Source organism: Amphiura filiformis, chromosome 1 (assembly GCF_039555335.1).
Source record: "Amphiura filiformis chromosome 1, Afil_fr2py, whole genome shotgun sequence".
Classification (NCBI taxonomy): Eukaryota; Metazoa; Echinodermata; class Ophiuroidea; order Amphilepidida; family Amphiuridae; genus Amphiura; species Amphiura filiformis.
The window spans coordinates 11,557,547-11,581,983 of NC_092628.1; the positions used below are offsets into that span (position 1 = coordinate 11,557,547).

Genomic DNA, 24,437 nt, shown 5'->3' on the forward strand with positions numbered 1-24,437 from the left:
TAATACGTGCATCAATTGCACTGAGTGAACCAAGGATTTGTTTTGGCGTGAATAAAGTATTCACTCCTAGTCAGCCCTGCGACCCAACCAGACGTATAGCTCAGACGTGCTCAGGATGATTATTTAGATTGGTAACATGATGACGATTATAATGTCATCGTGTCTTGCACGTGAATCAAATTCAATTATACATTCTTATGATGCGATGCACACCGTCATCGTCCCTATATATGTCAAAAAATGCCGTGATAGTACGATGAATCCTCACGTTTTTCAACAGCTACGCATGGTGATTTTGTTCGAGATAGGCCGAGCGACTCAGGCTAAGCATACAATTTGAGATTTTGAGAGCCTGCCACATTGTTTCTATTCTATGTTTTTACGATTTTCGCATGATCAGTATATGGCTGGCCGTAACCACCACAACGTGGAGCTGCTACGCGTAGCTTACTTTTCGCTTCGCGGAGCTAAATTGACCAATCATGTTAGATCTTTTCATTACGCGGAGCCAGTGGATGCATCCTCGTTCCAGAGAGAGAAAACTCTTGCCAAAATTAATATTTACTATGGGGATTTTAAATGAATCGAATGTAAATAAACCACGACCAGTTGTACAGGATCAATACCATTGTTTGATTAGTGTAGGCCTATAGTCAATGTTACCTTGCATGCATGTGTCATGTGTGTGGCGTGTTTGTTTGTCTACTGTGTCAGGCCAGGATCCCTGACACCCACGGTACTGATACTGTCATACTATCACGGTGATCATATTGTTGAATGTTGTTGACTTTAAAATAATCATGATGCAGTCATGTCTACAGTAGAATTCACCACGACCTTTGAAGGACTTAAACCCCATTAAAAGCTATTAAACCAAGATAACACTCAATAAAAACAGCTCAACTATATGTTACATCAACACTGCACTTGTGTCTGTTTTACCTGTGCAATGAGCAATGAGCTGGTATTATAGTTTCAGTTGGGTGAACGATTATAAAGCGAACGCAAGGTAACAATACTGTGTGAGCGTTTGTTTACGAAATGAGATAATAGTCTGCTTATTGTTAACCAGCGTTCTTGAAAATGAGAAGCATAATGGTTTGCAGACTTAACACGGTTTAGAAATAATTTCTTCATATTTTTTGGTGTTATCTGTCGTTTACATATCCTTCCTTAAACACAAAGTACCAATATTTCCAAACACCTAAATTAGCTAAAATTTAGGACATGTTACAAAACTATATTTTCTAGAATTTCAGAGAATACTTTAAATATTGGCCGGTTATTTTTTACAGTGACGTCAACTAGGCAATGGCCTATACTTCTTACATACACTATTTGTAGAGGTCACGCGTCAATGGTGAGCGCACTGAGTATTGTGTATAGGAAAACGGACAGTAACTACAGTATGTATGGCCTACTACTAGTATATAAAGTACATCCGAACTGGTTTGCTGAAGGTCGAATTCCGCAGGCCACGCCGCGCAAGTTGTACTATTAGCTCCCGGCGATACACTGCAGATCGCAGAATTGTGTGCATGGTTTACCACCACTCTGCCTAGCTATATAGTTATGTACAATACTGTATGGGTTTCTTATGAGTGCATGTCCATCTTAATAATAAGTCGGTTCGTACATTTCATAAACTACTTTTTGAATCATAACTTTCGTGACCGAGGATATCTTGCAACTATACGTGAACCTCGTCTGGCAAATTCTTAATGAATAAATTCGCTTCACGTAATGAGTAAGTCGTACTTGATTGGTCAGTTTTACCTCCGAATAATGAAAAACTCTAACATGATTGGTCAATTTGGCTCCACGGAGCAAAAAGTCAGCTACGCGTAGCAGCTCCACGTTGTGGCGGTTGCGGCCTACCATATCAGTATCCATATGATAATTCTATTGCAAGAAAATTTTATTTGTTGTCAGGTAAATCACAGGTTTAGCTTAAATACACTAACTGGAAATTAAACACACTAATTAGTGAGGACCGGTATGTTGCTGTGGATATGTTTAACTGCAATTTTGATGTAAAAAATTTGAAATCCAATATAAAAAAATGTAATATATTCAACCCTTCACTGAAAACAAAAACTCGTATTATATAAGCTGAACTAAGCTTTTGTTTAGTAGGACCACTCATACTGCAGTTACTGTCCGTTTTCCTATACACAATACACAGTGCTCTCACCATTGACGCGTGACCCCTACAAATGATCTACGTTGGAAGAATGGGCACTTGCCTAGTTAACATCACTGTGTGAAAAATAACCAGCCAATATGTTAGCTATTCTCCAAACTTCTAGCAAATATATTTCTCTAACATGACCTAAAATTACAGCTAGGTTAGATGTTCAGAAATAGTCGCACTTTTGTAAAATATGAGTGAGGGCAAGGCATAGCTAGCCAACTCCCCGTGTTAATTGAATGGAGATTTGACCGAAAATATTGGTATCGGACCGCTCACTTCTGAAGGATGCCACAAAAAACGGTACAAGCTACATTTTAACTATTCTCTGGCAATCATCATGATGAGTTGCTTATATAGTATGCCGAAATTGGGTACTGTAGGTGATTGACAAATGGTCGCACTTTTCTGATAAATAAGTGACAGTGAACATGAAATATCAGCGCCCATAAACCCAAGTTAGTAGCTAGTTAGTGGAGGCCGTCACGGGACTGATTATTGATTATTGAAGTGCCTTATTAATAGATACGCACGATTTAGGGCAAGGAAAACAAACAGGGACACTTTTGGAGACATCATCATCATCATCATCATCATCATCATCATCATCATCATCATCATCATCATCATCATCATCATCGACATCATCATCATCATCACTTTCCACACTTTTTCTAAACAACATAGGGCCTACCGTTTTAATAAGATTTTTTTCTTGAAATGCATGTAACTATAATTATTGTTTAGAGCGTGATGAAATAAAACATCACGATTTTCATCACAAAACAAATATAATGCATAAGAAATCGTGTGTTTTAGAGCGTGATGATGAAATAAAACATCACGATTTTCATCCCGAAACAAAGTAATACATAAGAAATCAATTTTTCGTGAGTGATGAAATAAAACATCAAAATTGTCATCACGAAACAAAGTAATAGGCCCTACATGAGAAATCGTTTGTTTTAAAGCGTGATGAAATAAAACATCACGATTTTCATCACAAAACAAAGTAATAGGCCTACAAAAGAAATACATTTTTCAAGAGTGATTGAATAAAACATCACGATTTTCATCACGGAACAAAGTAATACATAAGACATCGTTTGTTTGATTGCAATCAACCGCGACAGTTCGTCTCACACACATAACAATGCACTGCGATCAAATAGGTTGATGACAACATTTGATTGAATGGACTGCACTGCGCCATGATTTACGTGCACCGGTTCAAATCCTTTGTTTAGAGCCAATCAATAATTTCACGTACAGCCTCTATGCAAATTCGAGTTTACACACGCTGCAGCTGGGGTAATCGACCGAAGCTTGTTGCCGTTAGTGATCGAATGCATGAGCTTATTTGCTTTACTGAATCGATTTACTGGATTAATTTCCTGTTAACTGGGTTTAATGCCACAAAGGTCGAATCGCCTTTGCCATGGACCATGACTGCATCATGTAGTTACCCCTGGTAAACTAGTTTTTAATGTCGGACTAAACGTCCATCTAGTATGCTTGGCTAGTACAGCATGCAGTGAGGGAAATTGTTAGTACGGATATGCCGAACTATGCCAAATTGTGGTACTTTACTAATAAGTGAAAATTAGTTGCACCGCAAAAGTCGGTCCAACTAACTTTTCTGGCTTTACGAATTGGTAGAACGAATCATGGTTGTGGTCCGTACCAAGGGTTGTACTAACGTTGAATTTACCGCCCTTTTGATCACATGACATGACTCTTATGACAAATAAAGCTAGTAGAGCTAGTCTCTACTAGCTTATAGACAACATTTCACATGCAGCTGCAGACGATAGCACATCTAGCGTCTTGAGATGGACAATTTAGCCCCGATTCTAACCTATTAGAAATGGTCGAAGAAATGGAAAGGTATGTTTTATTGACATTTTCCCCAAGCTTGTTTTTGAATAACTTACAAACCGTTAGAATTTGAAATGAGATTGTAAATCGGATCACAAATGTCATGATCATGGACCGTGGGTTTATGCATGCATGGTTGAGGCTGCCATGGCTGCCGAATTCGTGGGAACCTTCATTATGCCGTGTGTAGTAGAAAACAGGGCTCGAAAAACGGGGCCAAATCTGTTTTTCAAATTCTAACCATGCTAAAACGGTTTGTAAGTTAATAAAAAACACAAGGTTGGGAAAAAAGGTCAATAAAACGTATCTTTCCATATCTTCGACCACTTCTACCGGGCTAGAATTGGGCTAGTTCCACAGGCTAGTTCAGTCAGCTGAACTAGTCAAACATCATTAGTACAGATTGCCCTATTAAAAAAAATAGTCGTACTTGACATCGTTTTTGATAGTAGAGCCCATTAGTAGAACACCCCAATATATTAGTTGAGCCCCTAGTAGGTCTCAGTTGAACTAATTTATTTATTAGTTGGTCAAGGTTGAACTAGTATATTTGATAGTTAAGTCGCTAGTGTATCCCGATGTATAGTTTAGTCCAGTCCAGCCGTACTAGGTATAGCTCAGTCGTACTTGACATTGTTTTCTAACTATTCTTTAGTAGGGCACCCCAAGTTTAGTTTTCAGTGTTTGAGAAAATAATTATGTAAAGGAATGCATGTAAAATCCAGGTGCAAAACAATGTACATTATTGACACACTATCACTCTCTTTATCTACGTCAATAATAGAATATCGATTTCAATCGAATTGAATACATTGCTCCATTTTGAGTTTGTAGTTGACTACTGAGCGACCTAAGCGATCGATTGCTAGCCAATCAGATAGAACTCCTTTTCTTGCGTTCGGTGAAATACCACTCGCCCGTCGCTCACCAACGGAGTATTAAATTTATATTTATCGTATAGAGCGTCGACACTGTGCGATGTAACTCTGGTAAGACTCATGTATTTTGATCAGTTAAACGTAAATTCATAATAAATTGTTATACTTAATTTCTGTTTAATCTTGTTTATTTCGAGATAGTTATTCCGTTCCCGTTCATTCCCCTATCCCTTGGGACTCCAAATCTGTGTTATGTGTTATGACTTTTAATTGGGGAACTAGTCATGGGAAAGAAGAGCGAGGTACCAGAGTTGGAGTCCCAAAGGGATGAGGGAATGGATGGGGACGGGAAGTGACTATATCTCATTAACCAATGATCCTACAGATATGCGACCACTGACGTTTTTGTTCCTTATGGCCACAGGAAAAGTTCGACATATGGCACGACTCTCTAGGACATTTGTTTAAAGAGATAGAGGGTTACGTGCACAAAATTTTTTTTTAAACGTGACATTAACCAATGATCCTACAGATATGCGACCACTGACTTTTTTGTTCCTTATGACTACCCAGAGGAAAAGTTTGACCAGGAAAGTTGGTTTGACATATCGCAGGATATTTGGTTAAAAACAACGGTTATGGGGAAAATCACGAAAAAGTTAAATTTGGCCAACTTTTTTTTGTACATCAATTATACAGGGTTCGAATTGGCATGTGGGCGAATTGGGTTGGGACTAAATTGACGATACGGGTTGTCCCGATTTACATTAGATTAGATTCTGCGCACGCGCACGGCTATGCTCCCGATACTATGCTCCCGATAGACAGTCTAGTACATCAGCTGTGGTCCGTTTCGTTGCTGCAAATAATATTGATATCGATATTGGTATTTTTACAGATCATGTGATCTTTCGATATGATTCGAATTATCACGTGATCGTCAAACCTGTATTAGAAGGTGTCAGTTCCTGGAATATTACTGTTCAATTAGCTTAGATTCTTGTATTTTTAAAGATATTTAAAAAAATAAAAAAAAGGGGGAGGCAATCAATTTTGGGCATGTCATTTGGTGTAACCCCCGGGGCCGGGGTTCATGCATGGTTCCTTAATCATGTTAAAAATGAACGGTCCCAAAATATTCAGTCTATTAGTAGAAGGGGGAGGGGCCTACGGGCTCATTTCTGTCATTTTCCGTGTAAATCGACTCAACCACCAAATACACAGTAAAATCACAGAAACCTGTCTATTTCTGTGTAAATCGACTCAACCACCAAATACACAGTAAAATCACAGAAACCTGTGTAACTGCTGTGTAAACCCCTACTCTTCAAATACACAGTAAAATCACAGAAACCTGTGTAACTGCCGTGTAAACCCCTACTCTTCAAATACACAGTAAAATCACAGAAACCTGTGTAACTGCTGTGTAAACCCCTACTCTTCAAATACACAGTAAAATCACAGAAACCTGTGTAACTGCCGTGTAAACCCCTACTCTTCAAATACACAGTAAAATCACAGAAACCTGTGTAACTGCCGTGTAAACCCCTACTCTTCAAATACACAGTAAAATCACAGAACTCCCCTAACCTTAGTACCAATTTTTTCAGGGCAAAATGCAGGGGAAAATTTAACAAAAAAAATTACACAGAATTACACAGAACAAACAACAACACAGAATTACACAGAACAATAATTTACCCAGGATTACACAGAAAAAATAACAACACAGGATTACACAGAAAAAACAACAACACAGGATTACACACAAAAAATAACAACACAGAATTACACAGAAAAACAATTTACACAGGATTACACAGAAAAACATCCTTGCATTTTTAATTCACCCCAATCCAATTTACACGGAAAAATTCCCCTGCATTTCAACTTATCAAAAAAAATGCAGGGAAATTTTTCCCTGCATTTCAACTTATCCAAAAAAAAAATGCAGGGGAAAAATTTCCCCTGCATTTTTTTAACCTCTTCATCAAAATCAAAAAATTTTTAATTTTTACTTTTAATATATTATTTCACAAAAGTTATCCACAAGACCAAATTTGTCTTGATAATTTTTAACATAGTCATATCTTTTTTTCAATCGGTGGTTCATTCGTAACAAACTCAAGAGTCTTTTTCAAAACCTCGAACTCCTCTGTCCTTTCAGGAAAAATCCAAGGTGGTCTTAAACACAATCTCATCCTGTATCTATCCTTATACCACCCAATGTAACACATCAAAAGGTTGATTGCCTGGATTCTTACTTTGTTTCCGTTGTAACCGCTAGCAGCAACAAACAGGTTTCCGAGACTAGTACCATTCCACATATAAAAATCTCCTTTGGAAGAGTCTTCCAGTTGTTGGAATATTTCATCATCAGCGAGCTCAAAATAAATCGAATCAGCCATTTTTTATTAAAATAAAGATGATCGTAGCATTTTGGATTCTCACGAGCGCTCTTTTGGATTCTCCTGAGAGGAGAATCAGGATGGAAGCCAGACGCATGACAGAAATTTTAAAAGCCTACAACGATGCTAAAGATGCAGAATGAGTACAGAAATAAAAAAAAACCTCTTGTGATTATTAATCACAAGAGGTTTTTTTGTCATAGTTTACCACACCCATTTCAAAATGGTTGCAGTCCAGTAGGGTATTACAAATGCAGTTAATACAACAATCAAGGGGTCACACTCAGTCCAAAATTCCTGCGGTTCTCTAGGTGCGTCGTCTTCGTATATACCTTCAGCTTTTACTAATTTTAATCCGTCTCCGTCTTTGTAAAACGTAACCATTTCCTCGGGATCATTACTTTCAAAAACCAGCTCGGCTTTTATATCTGTTTTTTCCTCGTCGTAGTACCATCTCCAAACGCCGTGTGGTTTTCCTGACCACCATTCTTTCCGATACTCTCCATACGCTTTCAGGTTCAGGTCCTGGAGGCGTTGGACTAGGCTTGAAATGTCTACCTTAGACGGTACGGCTACTGATTTGGTTTCTTGATCACTCATCTTTTATTATTAGAAAAACTGAGCAATATTAGATTAATAAAACTTTTTTTTTTTGGTTATTTGTACAAAACGAACTTAAATTCTATCTTAGGCAGAATGAGTACAAAAAATAAAAAACCTCTTGTGATTAATAATCACAAGAGGTTTTTTTTGTTATAGTTTACTACACCCATTTCAAAAAAATGGATGTAGCAATGGATGTAGCACCGTACCCTGCTATAAATGCAGTTAATCCAACAATCAAGGGGTCACACTCAGTCCAAGAGTCCCACCATTTTTTATGACCGAAAAGAGTAAAAGCTGGTACACCATCTTCTCTGTATTTACCTTCTGCTTCTACTAATCCGTCTTTGCGCCAACTTGTTATATACGTGGGAATGTTGTCATCAAACACTATCTTAGCCTTCATTTTGTTTTTCTTTGTCATGGTACCATCTCCAAACGCCGTGTGGTTTTCCTTTATCGTCCCACATTTCTTTTCGATACTCTCCATACGCTTTTAGGTCCTCAACAAAGTTGTTATCCGTTAAATATGGAATATCCATTTCTTTTTATTTATACAAAACAAGTTTGATTTCTAATTTTTTATTTTCTACGGATTCAATGTACTTCGGAGACTCTCCAAAGCTTCTTTTTTTTTTTTTTTCAATCTAGCCTGTTCTGCCTTTGTACGAATTTCACGTTCTCTATCAGCCGTAAGTTCAATTAGATCCGCTCTGGTTCTGTGCTTGATTCCAGCCTTGTGACCTCTGTAGTTTTCCAACTCTCGCCGAATGTGGTGGAAGTCTTCGTTGCTGACCCGTCCGTCTTCGAGGGCTTTGGACACCAGATCATTTACCGTATTCAAACTGGACTCAGCCGTTCGTTTTACGCTTTCGTGCTTTTCCAATTTTTTCATGGTAGCTTTTCCAAGAGCTACGCATGCCGCGCTAACTAGACCACCAGCGATGGCGATTCCACCGAGTGGAATGCTCACGATCGCGTCATTTCCACTGGCCAGCGTCCCCACAGCCCCTGTTCCAGATCCGACCGCGATGAGCCCGGAAACTTGAGCCGTGTTGTAGAACATGTTCCACGCTGCCTTGTATTTTCTCCTCAATTTTTCCCTCTCGTTAACCTCGTTGTCCAAGAAATTCCTAATCTCTTCGATATTTTTTAGTCGGAATTCAACTCCTCGATCTTCGCTTTCCTGAGGAAGATCGGGATAAAGTGGCGGTGCGTTAGGTTTCTTCATGCTTATTTATTTATATCACGTTAGTAAAATTGTTAGTCCAGCAAAACTTCGTGCTCCGTAAAATTCGAGATGTGATTTTCAACGAAATGCTGTATGATTTCTTGCTTGGTTAAATTTTTTCGTAGAAGCTAAGTATTCCCAGTTGCTCAAAAATTCATGTTGATTCCAAGGAGACTTACCAGGGCTTGAGTTCTGTAGACATCTGCTGAAACCCCGTTGATCCAAAAGCAAAGCTTATTTTCAACGTACTCGATCGAGACATGATGCATAATCGTAGTGTCCGTTTGAACGGATGTGGAAAGAGGGTTTGCTGCGCGTTATCTAGCACTTTGAACGATATCGAGTCGTCGGTCCAAGTAATATTTAGGTACATGAAGAAATTCCGATTAGACTGAAACGTCAAAGAACAAGCGTTCGCTGGGGCGTTCGGCGGGTTCACTCCCGATTTTACCGAAAAGAGAGGTTCCAAGGCTGAGCAATAAAATGTGGGTTGTTGAAGAAAATTTCTAAAGGTCTAGTGAGTCGCATGGGGTCAAATCTTTTCCGGGATTCGGCAAATTCGTAAACCCAGCAGTGATGCCAATTTGCATAGGCCTAGCGTTGAAAGTGTTGTTCATTCCGTTTTTAATTTCGATCAACTTGTCTCTCTCCAAGTCGATGTTTTTTGGCTCGGATGGAAACATAGTGCGTTCCGTCTTCGTTCATCCATACCATAAATCTCCCCAAAACATGCAAGCTGGTATCGTGCTCGTGTCCAATTTGCTGGTCTACGTACTCTTTCGTCACAGCGTCCTCGTTGTCCGTGGGAGTTCCGAGACCCGTGACTCTATTGCCGCTCATAGCGAGTTCGCCGGTCATCGAGTCGCCATCCTTCGAAACTTTTCTGTCGTTTAACCATGAGGTTAGGCTGGTCACGGAACCCATAGTAGCTGCATCTTGCGGCTCGGTTGGATTCATCAACCCAGTTATTTTTTTCCCTCCCATGTTAATCCTTCCGGTCATTCGCGCTCCAGTTTTTTTGACGTACGTGGAAAGATCCACATCTTCACCATCTATTGACGTCGATTTTGTTTCGATCGTTGGTCCCCAGATAGACATTCTTTCTTTTATTTTATCGGATTTCAAATTCCAAATCCAGCGGTTGATCGTGATTATCGAGCTTTCTCGAAGAATTTTTCCATTCTACTTTGAAGTTGAAGTCGAGCTCGTGGATGGTTCCGTTTTGCAGTTTTTTGAAACTCGGCTTTTCGTAGGTCGAAACGAAGTATTCTCCGAACGCGGCGTTTGAGAGATCGATGGACCCAAGAACTCGACCTCCCTGCAGAACGTCGTCGTTGTTTTTGAGATTGTCCGTGGTTGACAGCTGATTCAGGTACACAAGAATTCTTCGAGGTAAAAATTCTATCGCCCGATCTCCCGTGTATTCACCATCTGCTAGCCACCCTTCGTCGTCCAATCCGAACATTTCTCGAACGCGGTCCGGAAACCAAATCTGATACTGCGCGGGATTGTCATGTTGAGTTTCCCATCGCGTTTGTCGACTTCGAATTCGAAACCATCGATCTGGCTCGTGAATTCATTTACGAGCAGGTCAAAATTATACAGCCCCGGGCTTATTTTTATTGCTTCTTCAGGTCCCTGCCCTCCTTGAGTGTACCTCCATTCGAGTTCTTCTTCGACGTTGAACCAACCTACTCGACCCGAGATCCTTTTGATTCCAATTTTTAAGTTTTTGCCGTTATTGTCTATACTTTGCAACGGGCGATAAGGTTTTCCTTTGCCGGTGCCGGTAATTGTGACAAACATTTTTCTTTTATCTTTCAATAAAATGAGAACCGGAGGAGTATTCGAACCGACGCACGGTTTCAGTCTTGTGAATCAAGAAATTCAAGTCAAAAAAAAAGGAACATTTTACGTAAGATTTCCCAGTTTGTGGCAAAAGTACAAACTTCCGAGAGTCACGGACAAAACCGTGTACGATGACTGGCTCTCCAACCAGATGCAATTCTGGCAAAACCAGCTGAACTTCGCGGTCTGGTGCGCCACGTCAGGATGCGGGGTGTCCAAAGAACTTCTCAGTCACAAAGATCCGATGATTCGATCCGTGTTCAGATTTCACGCATATTATCAGATCAGAAGAATCCTGTCGGAAATGTCCTGTCCACTACCCTCGGAGGAATCCTTCAATCCTCTGAACAACGGGATCAACACCCACGCTTACGAATTTGCAACGAATTCGGAGTGTCCGCGAGAGCTAATTGGAGACAAAAGTTCGATCTTTCCAACGGAATGGGCAGTTACTTCTTCAACAAACAATTTTACGACTGGAAATTCGTGACCACCAAAAAATGGTCGAAGCTTACCAACGGAGGAAACTACAGTCAGTCGATGGACTGGAAAGTTCACTTTGACGCGGACAGCTTCGGAGGTGTGGACAATCAGACTGACAAGATTCTATACATTGAACAGCTGTTCGATCACGATCCGGATATAACCGACAGATCCATTCGGAAAGGAGATGCCATGGCTGCTATCGGCAGTTTCGTGGCAGACACTTGGAACGAGGGTTTCACACGTGCGGGAGTTTCGAGAATCAACGACTCCATCAGGACTTACACGTGGGCAATTCTTGGATCCCAAGCTCAAGCCAGATCTGGCATCCTGCGTTCCGGCAAGGCGTTCGACGCTCAGAAACAATTTCTAGCAAACGTCGAGGATGCGATCAACTCGGTCGTGGATCTTCCGGACTCGATCGACAGATACCAGAGAACTCTTCAGTACGCTCAAAGCAAACTGGATTTTGTCGTGGGTCACGGACTTTACTTGCTCCCGAGCAACATGGAAATCCTCGTGGGATCCCTAAACGGATACAACAATTTCATCCAAATCGCCACGGATGACATGCAGATAGGGCTAAACTCAGACGTAAACACCGACTCTCGACCGAATGTTGGAGACAGTGCTCCTGAGGAAAGTCCGTTGTTTTTAGAGGAGGTTGAAAGTCCACCCTTGACTGAAAGGGTTGAAAGTCCACCCTTGACTGAAGAGCCTCTAATGCATGATGAGAAAAAGCTTTTCTATTTTTGGCAGCTGCTGCAATTTTCTTATTTTTCTGGCAAACGGTTTAAAAAAATAAGTTGGATTAAAACTCGGTAACACACACAAAAAGTCTTCTCACTAAATTCTAGTGAGAAGATTTTTTTACTTCTTTTTGACAAATTCCATAACTGTAGTGTACAACAAAATTCCAACACCCAAAGCTAATGTCCATATGTGATCAGCTAGAAATCCAGCAACAGACCCCGCAGCTTTGAGACAGAAATTCACAACAGCCCCGATGATCCCTGGAAGTGCGATCAAAGCTTTGTCTCCAAGTTTTAAAAGGAGATTGGCTATTTTCTTGAGCTGATCCTTAATCCAATCGGTCCAAGTTTTAGGCTTTGGTGGGGTTCGGGTCCTGGTGATGGTCCAGGTTCAGGACCTGGGTCTGGTTTAGGAGGACCTGGTTTTGGTTCTGGAGGCTTCGGTGTGATTGCTGAGACTGCGGATTTGGTGGCTAACTCAATGGCCTCGACGACGGTTGCTATCGTCATTCCGATGGCTGTGAGCAGCGAAACTATGGTAACACCCTCTCGTCTAAAGAGTTCTCGAATCCGACTTCCCGTGGTAGCATCGCTGTCTATGAAACTTTCGATCGATCTTCGCAGACGCTGAAGCGAATTTCTGACCTTGGCATCTTGATCTGCGATGGCGTTGTCAAACTCTTTGATATATCGCTTTCAAGCTCCCTAGCTCTTTCAGCATCTTCTTCGCTGACAGGTAGCAGAGGCTCTCCTTCATCACCTTCGTAAGTTGGGTTAGTAAAACTGACCGAACCGCGTCCTTTAGACTTTAATTCTTTCAGTTCAGTTTCCTTTTCATTCCTTCTTCGGACAAGGTGCTCATAGACATCAGACAGCTTCTTGAGTTGTCCTCGTTCGGTTAAAAAATTTTGGATTTCTTCATGATCTACAAGAGGATCATTTGGCAATTCATTGGCTAAACCTTCCATGTCTTGGTTTGTTTTTGAAGACCCTCCAAAACTCTTTTTAGTGTTGTTTGGTCTACCAGCGGGTGTAGTGGTTAGGGGTGATACATCTCCCGCGCTAGTTGACGCTTTTTCGGCACTTTCCTGCACTTGCGGCGTTGATCCTCGTTTGAAATCCTTGATTCCGAGACCTATTTTGACAAAATTGGTACCTCCTGGATCTTTGCCTTTGACTTGTTTAGCTATCGATTCTAGGGGTAAAATTCGCTCGAATTTTGTTTGGTTAACCAAACTTGTTTTTTCTGTAACTAACTTTGATTCTTCCGGTTTCATCTACCGCAAAAACCGCTTCAGTAGCAAAGGTCGTTCCTTGTTGCGTGTATCCTAAGCGTTTCACGTAATCCCGAAACTCATCCCTAGCCAGTTCCGCTTTTTGTCGATTCAATGTTTTGACGGTTCTCCTCAGGAAGGACTGTCTTCACGAAGTTTTAATAGATCGAGTCGATCGTTGAGATCTTCGATGGAATTTCGACTCTTATCGGAAACGAAACTCACATCAGGATTTTCCCAACCGACGCTTCCTCGTCGTCTCTGACCCTCCGTTTGTATTTGCCCATCACCAAAATCAGTCTCAGCCGGTGTACCACCAACTGCTCCCGTGGTATCTCCGATCGTATCTTCGAATTCATCGAAGTCATCCATCTGAATGTCTTCTCGAGGATAAAAATCTGCCATCTTTTGGTTTTTATTTTACGTATAAATAAAAGATGGCGACTGAATACGGAAATAAACTTTACCCTGACCGACAACTTCGCAAAGCGCGAGGAGTTAAAGGTGGTGGAAGACGCAACATTCGGAATACGCACGTTCCGAGTACCATCGACCAAACCGGAATTCTCACGGTGAGATTTCCTGATCTTGGAAAAGATGACGTAATATACCCTGGAACGAGTTTTCTTTGGTTCAAGATTGCTCTAAATTCCGCCTCTGGTGGAAATCAAGATCTTAACAGGACTATCGTAAATAATCTCGGAAGAGCGATAGAATAAAAAATTGAGGTTAAATTGGAAGGACAGAGCATCTTCACTCTGAACGATGCTGATATATTCCTATGCTACCAAGATCTCTGGAAGACGAGCGAGGAAAGAGAGAACGCCGCTGATCAGGGCATCCAGTCTGCGGCAGGTCGAAAAATAAGAATCGACGCTGGTGACAAAGGTACAGATGCCAAGGATGTCGCCGAAGGAAAGTCCTTCGGCGACAACATGTTTTGCATCCCTCTGGACTTTGAGATGCTGAATTCTCATAATCCATATTTTCAGTACGAGATGAAGGACAGGCTGAGTTACGAGCTGACGTTCAACAATTACGGAAAAGTCGTGGTGTCCACGGATACAGCAGCCAGCTATTCCATCTCAGATATTACTCTTGAGTTTGATGTAGTCAATGATCCTGAGCTAGCGATGGCTCTTAGGAACAGGGTGAATGGAAAAGCGTCGTCATGTACGACAGAGTCATCAGACACAGCAAAGAGTCGCTTAACAAGTCAGACACCGTCTGGAATATCGCTCTAGCACCGCGAGCAAAGTCCATGAAAGGTATTCTGATTCTCTTCGTAGACCCAGCTGCGGATGGAGGAGGAGCCAATTACGCTCGAGATACCGAAAAGTTCTACAACCCAAAGATCAAGAAAGTTTCAACAACGCTCGACGGTATTCCAAATCAGCTGTACTCCTCTGGGATGCTGTCTCACCATCACTTCAAAGAAATTCAAAAGCACTTCGCGGATGGAAAATTCAGAACTGTTCCACACGTAATCAAGGAAGCGGGATTGGCTGATGTGAGGAGGCGAGATTATCTCACAACCAAGTATGGTCTCTGGTTGGACATGAGAACCACGGATGATGACACGTTGCATGGATCTGGTAGGAAAATTGAAGGAGCTAGTCAGAGTATTCAAATCGAAATCGAAAAAGAAGCCGAGGCTGCAGGAGCGTTGAACGCTTACGTGTACTACATACAGGATGCAAAGGTGAATATCGAAGCCGGAAGATTGCAGAGCGTGAAATACTAGAATAAAAGATGTTTCCAAAACACGCGCACTCGGCTATAATCTGCGGAGCCACCGGCTGTGGCAAGACTGAATTTGTTCTGGATTTACTCGAGAGGGAATACAAGAATTTCTTTGAATACATCATAATCGTTTGCCCTACCTGGACGCGCAACAAAGCGTACTTAAACAGATCCTGGTTTTTTAAGGACGTTGATGTCATTCCAATGGATCCTAACTGGTGTCCAAAGTCCGACGATTGGCTGAACGATTGTTTGAAATTTGGCTACAAAACTTATGGAATACAAGACGGACACACACTTTTCATTATCGACGACTGCAGCTCTGACAGATCATTAACCAAAAAGAAACAGCTAGCATTCTCGGAAGACACGATAATTGCTCCGTTTGGGTGCTTACACAAAAATATAACTCCATCGTTACCGATCTCAGAGAGCAGACAAAATGGACAGCCCTGCTTTACACAAAAGATCAAGATAGTTTCGGCGAGACTCTAAGGAGAACGATATAATCCCAACTCTAGAAGAGAAGAAAGAGATCAAAAAAAGCTAGCTAAACAAAAACATTCCAAACTAATTTTAATTACCGAGCAACCGACTGAGTACTGGTGGCAAAAATAATCTTAAGATAAAAAGCAAGATGACTGAAATTGAAGATATAGTTAACGAGGCGATGACCGTGGGCGTTCTGCCCACCCTGAGCGAAACGCCTACCATAGGCAAAATGTCTACCTTAGACGGTACGGCTACACGGGAGGAACTTGTAAACACGGACTCTGCTAAAACGGAACAGCTGCGGGAACGGTTGATCAGCGTAGCAGAGGCAGGAAAAAGCAAAGAGTATTTGGGAAAGACCATAACCTCCGCTGAGATCGATAGGCTTGATCAAAAGAGCCTGATGAGACTCTACGCCAGATACGAGGCTCACATGGGTGGGATAGTGACCAGGTCAATGAAAAAGCACTTCGTTACCACTTACGTAAATTTGGTCGGACTCTTCCTTCCAAAAAATTTGGCGATTACCGATCGCGATGCTCTGGAAGAGTCTCTGAACGAAGGACCCTTTATTGATTTAGCTTTAAACAAATGGACCTGTGGGCTGTATCATAGTTTTGGACATATGCTAGCTCCGTTGGAGGCTATTCTGTTAACTAGCAACGGTGTTAAAAAAGTTGACTTTCCACCAGAAGCGAAGTGCACAGTAGACGACTCTCCAAGTATTGATGTGATTGATTAACCCTTTGAATACTTAGTTAAAAGTTTGCAAAACAGTTTTAAGATATAACTTTTTATATTCTAAAATGCCATTTATTTCTTCGGTTAGCGATTTGATCGATTTTTCTCCAGAAGAAAACCCTAGTTGGAGAAAGAGCGAATTTCCAAGTATCAAAGATGCCATTCGAGAGATTCTGAAGTGCAAAAAGATGAATAATTGCGAGGTTCCAAAAGACTTTTTCTTGACAGAATTTGTTTATCATTGTCTAGCCGAAGAATATCATGGATTTCAAAACCTATCGCAAACGCGAGAGTTTCTATCGAACCCTGACTCCGATAACACCTCCTTACAAGCAAAAGAAACGCTCAACCTACACGAAGCCTGCCAAAATTTAATGAGTTTGAAAAATGATAGCAATATTGGGTTTCTAGAAGAAAACTTGATTAGACAGACCAACAAAATTGTGAGGAAAAATCTTCCGTTAGAATTTGGCAAAACAAAGCCCGGAGAGTATAGTCAGGCTCGGAGGTTTACAACGTTTATGGGTCAGAGACACGAGTATCGCATGCCTGAAGATATGAAAATGGCGGTAATCAACATTGTTGATAGATTCAATAGTTTGTTTATTCAAAGCAGGGAAGATCCTGACGAGGAATAAAGATTGTTGAATACCTTCAAAGCTTGCGCATATTTTGTAGCCGAAATGCTCGAACTGCATCCTTTTTCGGATGGAAACGGAAGAACCGTAAGGCTGATGGCAAGCTACATACTTTCTTCATTTTCACCGTTTCCGACTCCGCTTTACAACATTTTTAGCGAATCCAGCAAGGATGATTTTACAAGGGCCGTGATTTTAGGAAGAAGTGAATCACCAGCTCTGTTGACTACCATGATGATTGAATGCAATCTTTTCTTCTGGAGACAACTCGTAAAGCAACAAAAACCCGTCTAGTATGAAAAGGGTTAAGATCCTGAAACTAAAAATTCAAGAGGAAGTATTTATTCCTCTTGAATTTTTTTGGTTGAATTCCCATGGTATCTGAATAAATTGCTCAGGTGTTGCTCAGGTACTTGAGTAATTTGCTCAGGTGTTGCTCAGATGTTACTCAGGTGTTACTCAGGTACTTGAGTAATGTTACTCAGGTGTTACTCAGGTACTTGAGTAATGTTACTCAGGTACTTGAGTAATGTTACTCAGGTGTTACTCAGGTACTTAAGTAATGTTGCTCAGGTGTTACTCAAGTACTTGAGTAATTTGCTCAGTTTTTTTCTAATAATAAAAGATGAGTGATCAAGAAACCAAATCAGTAGACATTCCGCCTAAGGTAGACGTTCCAGCAGCGGACACAACGCCTCCGACAAAGGTGACGGCAGGAGTGAATCAAGCAAAAGTCAAAAACCCAAACCGGGTTGCCGCTGGAAAAGCATTAGCCGCAAGAAACAAAGAAAGGGCAGCAAAAATGAAAGCCCCTGAAAAAATGCAAGCAACACCATCCAAAGATACACCTGAGACCATGCCTTCAGACGTGTCAAACTGGTTGTCAGGTCCAGTTCTTGTTGGAGGAGCGGTCGTCGTCGTTGGAGGGATAGTGGCATATGGGTATTCTACCTTAAACGGTACGACTGAAAGCCCACCCACCGTGACCACAGCGGTCGATCATCAACCAAAAGTCGATCCTTTCGATGATTTTTAGTTACAATAAAGAAGATGGCAGAAACCAATCCAAACGTAAAAATGATCGTAAACGGCGCGTATCACGCAGCAACGATAAGCCTCGGTGTATGGGCTAACTCGTTCGTTATGAAAAAGTTCCTGAAATGGAAGCCGGCTAATCTCTCGCAGCTTGATGTGGAGGATATTGGAAAGTTGACTTTGAGTGTCTTTTCGGCTACGATGCTCAGAGATTGGCTCGTGAATCAAGGAATTCTTCCGGATGAAATTATGGCTTAGACATTCTGTCTATGGTAGGTAGGTATATTAAAAACCCTCTTAGCACTATCTGTGCTAAGAGGGTTTTTTTTGTAAAAATAAAGAGAAAAATGGCGTCGATCGCATTCATGGTTGGTGGAGCCATGGTTAACGCTTTGGCATTTTCAGGAAGCAATTATCTGTTCAACTCTCTTAGTAGTTCGGAAGAACGCAAAAGACACGATCTCGCTCTCGAAAAACTTCAGCACGACCGAGATTCTTGGAATCTAGCGCGTCTTTCAAGAATAGATTACATTAACGATCAATTAAAAAAACAGGGTCACGCGGAGAGAACCTTTTCGGACGTCGATGACGCGATGAGACAGTATTATAATTTAACGGGAATTTTGATGGATTCTTTTCCACCCGAACCACAACTTTATGATGGAGAGTATCTCGACGAAGATCAAACAAAATCGATCCAAAATGGGGAGTTAGCTTTGATCGGACTGGGATTGCTCGGAACCGGTGTGGTCGCTATCAAATACTTTGGATAAAAGTATTTCGGTGGGAGCTGAGCCTCTAATCTCTGGAAAATCATCGAGAGTTACGAGATAATTTCTTCGTTTGAGTAGGTAAAAAAGAGTGTAGTGGATGTTAAAATTATTTCTCTTGGGTTTATTTTGTAGATAAATTTTCAGTATATTATCAAGATCGCATAACAAATTAATGCGATCATGCCAAAAATCGACGGGAGAATTGCCCGTAATTTCGTAGTAAATCTTGTGAACGGCTTTTGGGTCTGATCTCAAGACTTTTAACAAGTCTTTTTTACTCGGAGGGACTCGAACAATAATTTTTTTTCATTCAAATTCGTAACATTTCCTTGATAGATTTCGATGTATTCTTCAAACTGGTAGGTCTTGGTTTCGCAGTACTTTATCGATTGTCGAATTTGGTCGATGTTAACTCGGGGTGAGTTCTCGTTAAGAGACGCGTCATTTTCTAAACCACAATCATAACACACATCGTCTACTATGTATTCTGAGTTGCAATTTTTACATTTTGGCGGAACTCTTTGCTCCACTCGTGCGGGTTCTTTAAACAACCGAGTGAATTCGGTACCGTATAGGTTGCAAATCGGTTTTTGCTCCGAAGGCGGGTTTTCTTTTTACACAATTTGCAAAAACAACGCTTATATTTACTCGTACAGTTCATGTTTGTGACAAAAAAAAATCTCCTTTAGACTGAATGTCTAAAGGAGATTTTTTTGTTGGTTATGGTAGACTGTACGACTAGTCTGAGTCTTCGTCATGAATGGCAGGCTTTACAACATGTTCAAAACTGTGGTACATGTTCTCCGACGTTTTACTCATTTTTAAACCCGTAGGTTTAACATAAAGAGTGGAGAATTTATCTAGAACCAAGTTTTCTAGCGTTTTGGTTAGAAGTGAAGGACTCCAAACCCGGTTGTTATCACTAAGGGTGATGACACCGGATTTTCCGATTCTAGTCTCTATAAACTCAAACTTGGTAACTTCATAAATTCCACCTTCTTCTAGTTCAACCCATTTCAAAATATCTGGCAATTTTTGCTCTTCATACAATTTTTCAAATTCTTGCTTCGTTATGCTTGATTGTTTTGCCATTTTGTTCGCTTTTTTATTAATTAGGATTTTCTTAAACTGTTTTTATTTTCAAATCGGGCTAAAAATAAAAGATGGCTGAAACTAAAATGTCTAAGGTTTACTACAGTCCGAGAGGGTATTGGAAGGGTGTTTCTGCGATAGACAAGCTGGCAAAAGAGGCTGGAGTGACGAAAGAAAAAGCTAAAAATTTTTTGAAAAAGCAGACTCAGTGGCAAATTTACCTACCACCTCCAAAGTACATTCCCAGAGCAAAATTTAACGTAAGTGTACCTAATGAAGTTCATCAAGCCGATTTGTTGTTTCTCCCTCACGACAGACCGAGTAAAGGAAAAAAGCTTTACAAGTACGCGTTGACTGTGGTGGATGTCGCGAGCAGATACAAGGAAGCTGAGCCTCTGAGCTCGAAGGAATCTGGGAGGAGGTGGCTAAGGCATTTGAAAAAATTTACTCTCGAGTTTTAAAGTGGCCGAAGCTTCTGCAAGTCGATCCTGGAAGAGAATTCATGGGCAAAGTGAACGAAGTGATGAAAAGCACAAGGTCGATATCAGAAGAGGGTTGCCTGGTCAACATAGAGCTCAGGCAATTGTTGAAAGATTCAACAGAACTTTGGCTGAAAGACTGTTTGGTCATCAGTACTGCAGGAAATACTGATGGAAGCTCGTGGTCAGAAAATGTGAGGTCTACCGAGTGGGTGGGTAGGCTTCCGGATGTGATCAGAGCTTTGAACAGCGAAGAGACTCGGCTGATAGGAATGAAACCGGTTGATGCTATCAAGAAGAAAAAGATTGAAACGATGTCTTCAGCTCCACAGAAGTTGAAAAATGAGATTAAAATTCCAGGTAACGTGAGATTAAGATATCTTTACGCTCCCGGAGAGTTGGAGGGAGGTGAGAGAAGACGCGCAACCGATCCCATTTGGTCTCTGGAAACTTACACGGTTGATAGTATCGTGAGAACACCGGGTGATCCAATTTTGTACTATTTGTCGAAGGGAGCACCAAAGAGAGCGTTTGTTAGACAGGAGCTTATGATAGTACCCGAGGGTACACAGTTGCCACCCGACAGAGTTTTGAAGTAAAATTTTTTATTCAAGTTTTTCAACACAGTAACCGTGTGCATGTGTGTGAATTTTGTCCTCAAGTATAATTCGTTTGTCATCGTGCGGATCTAGGGCAACTTTGTTGATGGTTTCAGTGTACACCTCATGCTTGTAACTCCTAATCACATTCATCGTTCTCATCAGAGGTTTCTCATCGAAGAGACAACTTTTATAATCATCGAAGGTAATTTTTCTTTCAACGACTGCTTTTTGACACCCTTACATCTCTTTTCCTCTTTTCCCTCATGCATTCTGTAAGAGTACAACTTTGCTCTGAGACCAACAAATTCGGCGATTTGCTTTCCTCCGGCTTCGTCTTTGAACATACCGGGAACTTTTTTGTTCTTTCCGGTCGGAATTTTCGACGGATGATCAGCTGGGTAGTTGGAGGTGTCAAAAAGCTTTTTCACATCATCCGAAATGTCAGTGTAAAAATCCTCAGTCTGAATTTCATAGGTCAGTGAGTCGGTATCAGTCATACAAAGCTTTGCCCTTCCACCATACTTCCTCTTGATGTAATTGTAGTGGAAGTCATACATCTTTGTCTTTGAGATATCCAGGATACTCATTCCAAGATAGATCGGCTTGTTGAAGTACAGTTTGATTTTCTTCATGTGAACAGCCACAAGATTTTCATCAAAGATGGTGTATCGGTCGTAGTTGGGTTTCGAGGTTAATTTCCGAGCTTCGGCTTCGCTGGTCACAAGATTGACATTGACGCGATTTCTGATGTTTTCCATAGTTTTGCCAAAGACGCTGTTGTTCATCAATTTGAAAAAATCCTTCTCAAAATCCGATTTGGCTTTTGTTCGAAGTCTGGTATTCTTGTCGATGTATGATTTCATGAAGGCTTCCTCTCGGTATTTTATCCTCTGTGAACCTTGGTCAGTTTAAGACCAAGGTTCAAGTATAGCTTCAAAGCCACGTGGTGGACGACGTATTTTTTCTTGTCGTTCAAATTTGGAATTAGTTTTTCCACTTTGTTCACGAGAAGTCTTTCCGGAGCTAGGGGATAGTCGTTGTGGCGATCGTGTAGCTCTTTAGGGTATTCCAGATCTACTTCAAGCGTGCATGGGATTTTATCCCAGGAGTCTAGCTCTTTCGGAGTCATCCACTTGAAATCACCGACCGGGAGCGGTTGACTCATGGCCCATCCGTAAAGGTTGTTCGCGTCGAGGTACTGAATGAACTTGGAGGGCTTGCTATCATCATAGTCATCTCCCATGTATTTGTTGTTGGCTTTGGAATATCTGGTTGAGATCATGGATACTCCACCTCTAACTCCTTCTTCGAAAAACATAGTCATGTTGTAATCCGTGAGGAGTTCCAATTTTACATCCGCCGTTTTCAGCATGTCGTCGTTGGACAATCCGGGGTCTGTGTAATACCAACAAGGATCTAGTTCGTAATTTTCCAGGCAGACTTTTCTGAAATTTTCGAACACGTCGGCTAAAAGGAGAACGTCCGACTTGAGATACAGATCGTGGTACTCCCTCATGGTTTCCATCTCGAAGGTATTCCAAACATTCTGCGCGTGCTGATAATCCTCGTCGGAAATTTCCGATTCGTTGAGTTTGGAGTAAAACGCTTCTTTGGAAGGGAGACTAGTTTCCCGTAGTTTCTCAAGAGAGTTGACGTGATCGTAAGGGTATACTCCTTTTCTCAGGAGAAGGTCTAACCTTTCATCTTTATAAGACTGCTGAAGATTTTTACAATTGTTCTTTCGCAACAAATGACAATAATCTTGATGCGTAAGACTCTTTCCAGTCCGTTTTCGATAAGCTTTCTTATAATCTTTGACGGTGTCAAACTTTCCTCCAACACAAAGGTTTTGATAGCATCTTCATACCCTGTTAAATTTTCGACAAGTTTATCCAAGCCGGCAGACAAAAACTTAAAGCTATCAAGAAATCTGATTTCATATTTGATATCGACCGGTTTAATGCAGTTTTTGTGAGCTGCTCCTAAGAATTTTTTCTTAGGAAATGACACATCGGCTACAGTTGGATTTTTCTTGTCTTTAGGGGTTAGAGGATCTTCGCAAATATAGCAGTGTGTGAACTCGTCTTCCTGATCGATGGGATCCATTTTCGGAACGAAAGAATTCACCACTATTTTTTTTTTGTTTGAGATGTACTTTTCCTCGTTGTTTGGAATACAGTCAATTTTACCTCTGTCTTACCAAGATTTTTGATGAAGAGGTGGGAGTCATAACCCGAAAGGTTGGGAAAAAATACCGGAATGAACTTTGGTACTCTGTAAGCAAGATTGCACTGATTGTGAGCGGCTCCTCTGAATTTTCCAGTAAAGTGACAGTGATCTTTAACGGTACAGTTTTTCTTGTTACTTGGGGTTAGAGGTTCCTTGCAAATGTGGCAGTGTGTGGACTTCTCGTAAATCTCTCGCTCTTTGGGACTAATGATCATATTTCTCGCATGTATGTATGGATTGTTTTCCAGTTTCCAAAACCTGTCGTAAATTTTTTTAACGTTCTCCTCAAGTTTGTTCACGAAGATTTGAGATATGTCCTCATCCTCAAATTGTTTGGTGTACACAACCGGATCTTGGGAGTACACGGAATCATCGAAACACTTGATGTAGTAGCAAAAGCCCGAAGGTTCGTGCTTTTGGTATTTTGTCGTTTTTTGAAGGACTTCTGGTTGGCAGGTTTGAATCGGTTTCGTAAAAGATTCAAAATCGGCGTAGACGACAAAGGGGACGTTCTGAGATTTGAAATGATGTTTGAAATACTGAATCGTAAAATCGTTGTTTTCCGTTACTTTAGGCATTTCAATTAACACGGTCTCGTTATTTAGACAAAGTTCTTCATGCTCTTTCAGACAATCTTCGGAAGTGTAAGATGTGTAGCAGTTTCCGCAGTAATATCGTTTCGCATGTTTTTGATAATCTTGTCCATGCAGAAGTCTGCTCATGCTCTTAATCACGCAATAGTGCTTGGTTTCATTGTTTGAAAACAAAAAAAGATCGACGTGATGCTCTCGACCAATGTGGGGACTCTTTCTTAGGGGAGAGATAAGATGTTCATACCTTGCGTCTCTGCACGAACCCTTTGGAGTAAATCCTGCTACATTTACGGAAATTGTTGGATTGTTCCTTTCAAACTTGTCAATTTCTGAAAGAGGGGTTGGAAATGTGATGTCATCCCAGTTGAGGAGATCCGCTTTTGCTTTAAGCTTTTTATCAATCCGCTCTGCATTTTTGTCAACTGGATTGAGGGTTCGAGTGACAGCCCACTTGAAGCACTGATCATCATCATT

At 41.0% G+C, this 24,437-nt stretch overlaps 2 protein-coding genes across 2 annotated transcripts in view; one reads left to right on the forward strand and one right to left on the reverse strand.

Moving 5' to 3' along the window:
- LOC140155617 (uncharacterized) overlaps nucleotides 1-24,437 on the forward strand; it is a 70,628-nt gene that overhangs the window by 4,743 nt on the left and 41,448 nt on the right. The window lies entirely within an intron of this gene.
- LOC140155586 (uncharacterized) lies at nucleotides 21,300-22,004 on the reverse strand. The gene has a single exon (XM_072178491.1). The coding sequence runs from the start codon at nucleotides 22,002-22,004 to the stop codon at nucleotides 21,300-21,302; it is 705 nt and encodes a 234-aa protein (XP_072034592.1).

What these genes read in the sequence shown, in the direction of transcription:
- LOC140155586 (XM_072178491.1), bottom strand. Translation starts at nt 22,004, where the DNA reads ATGAAATCATACATCGACAAGAATACCAGACTTCGAACAAAAGCCAAA.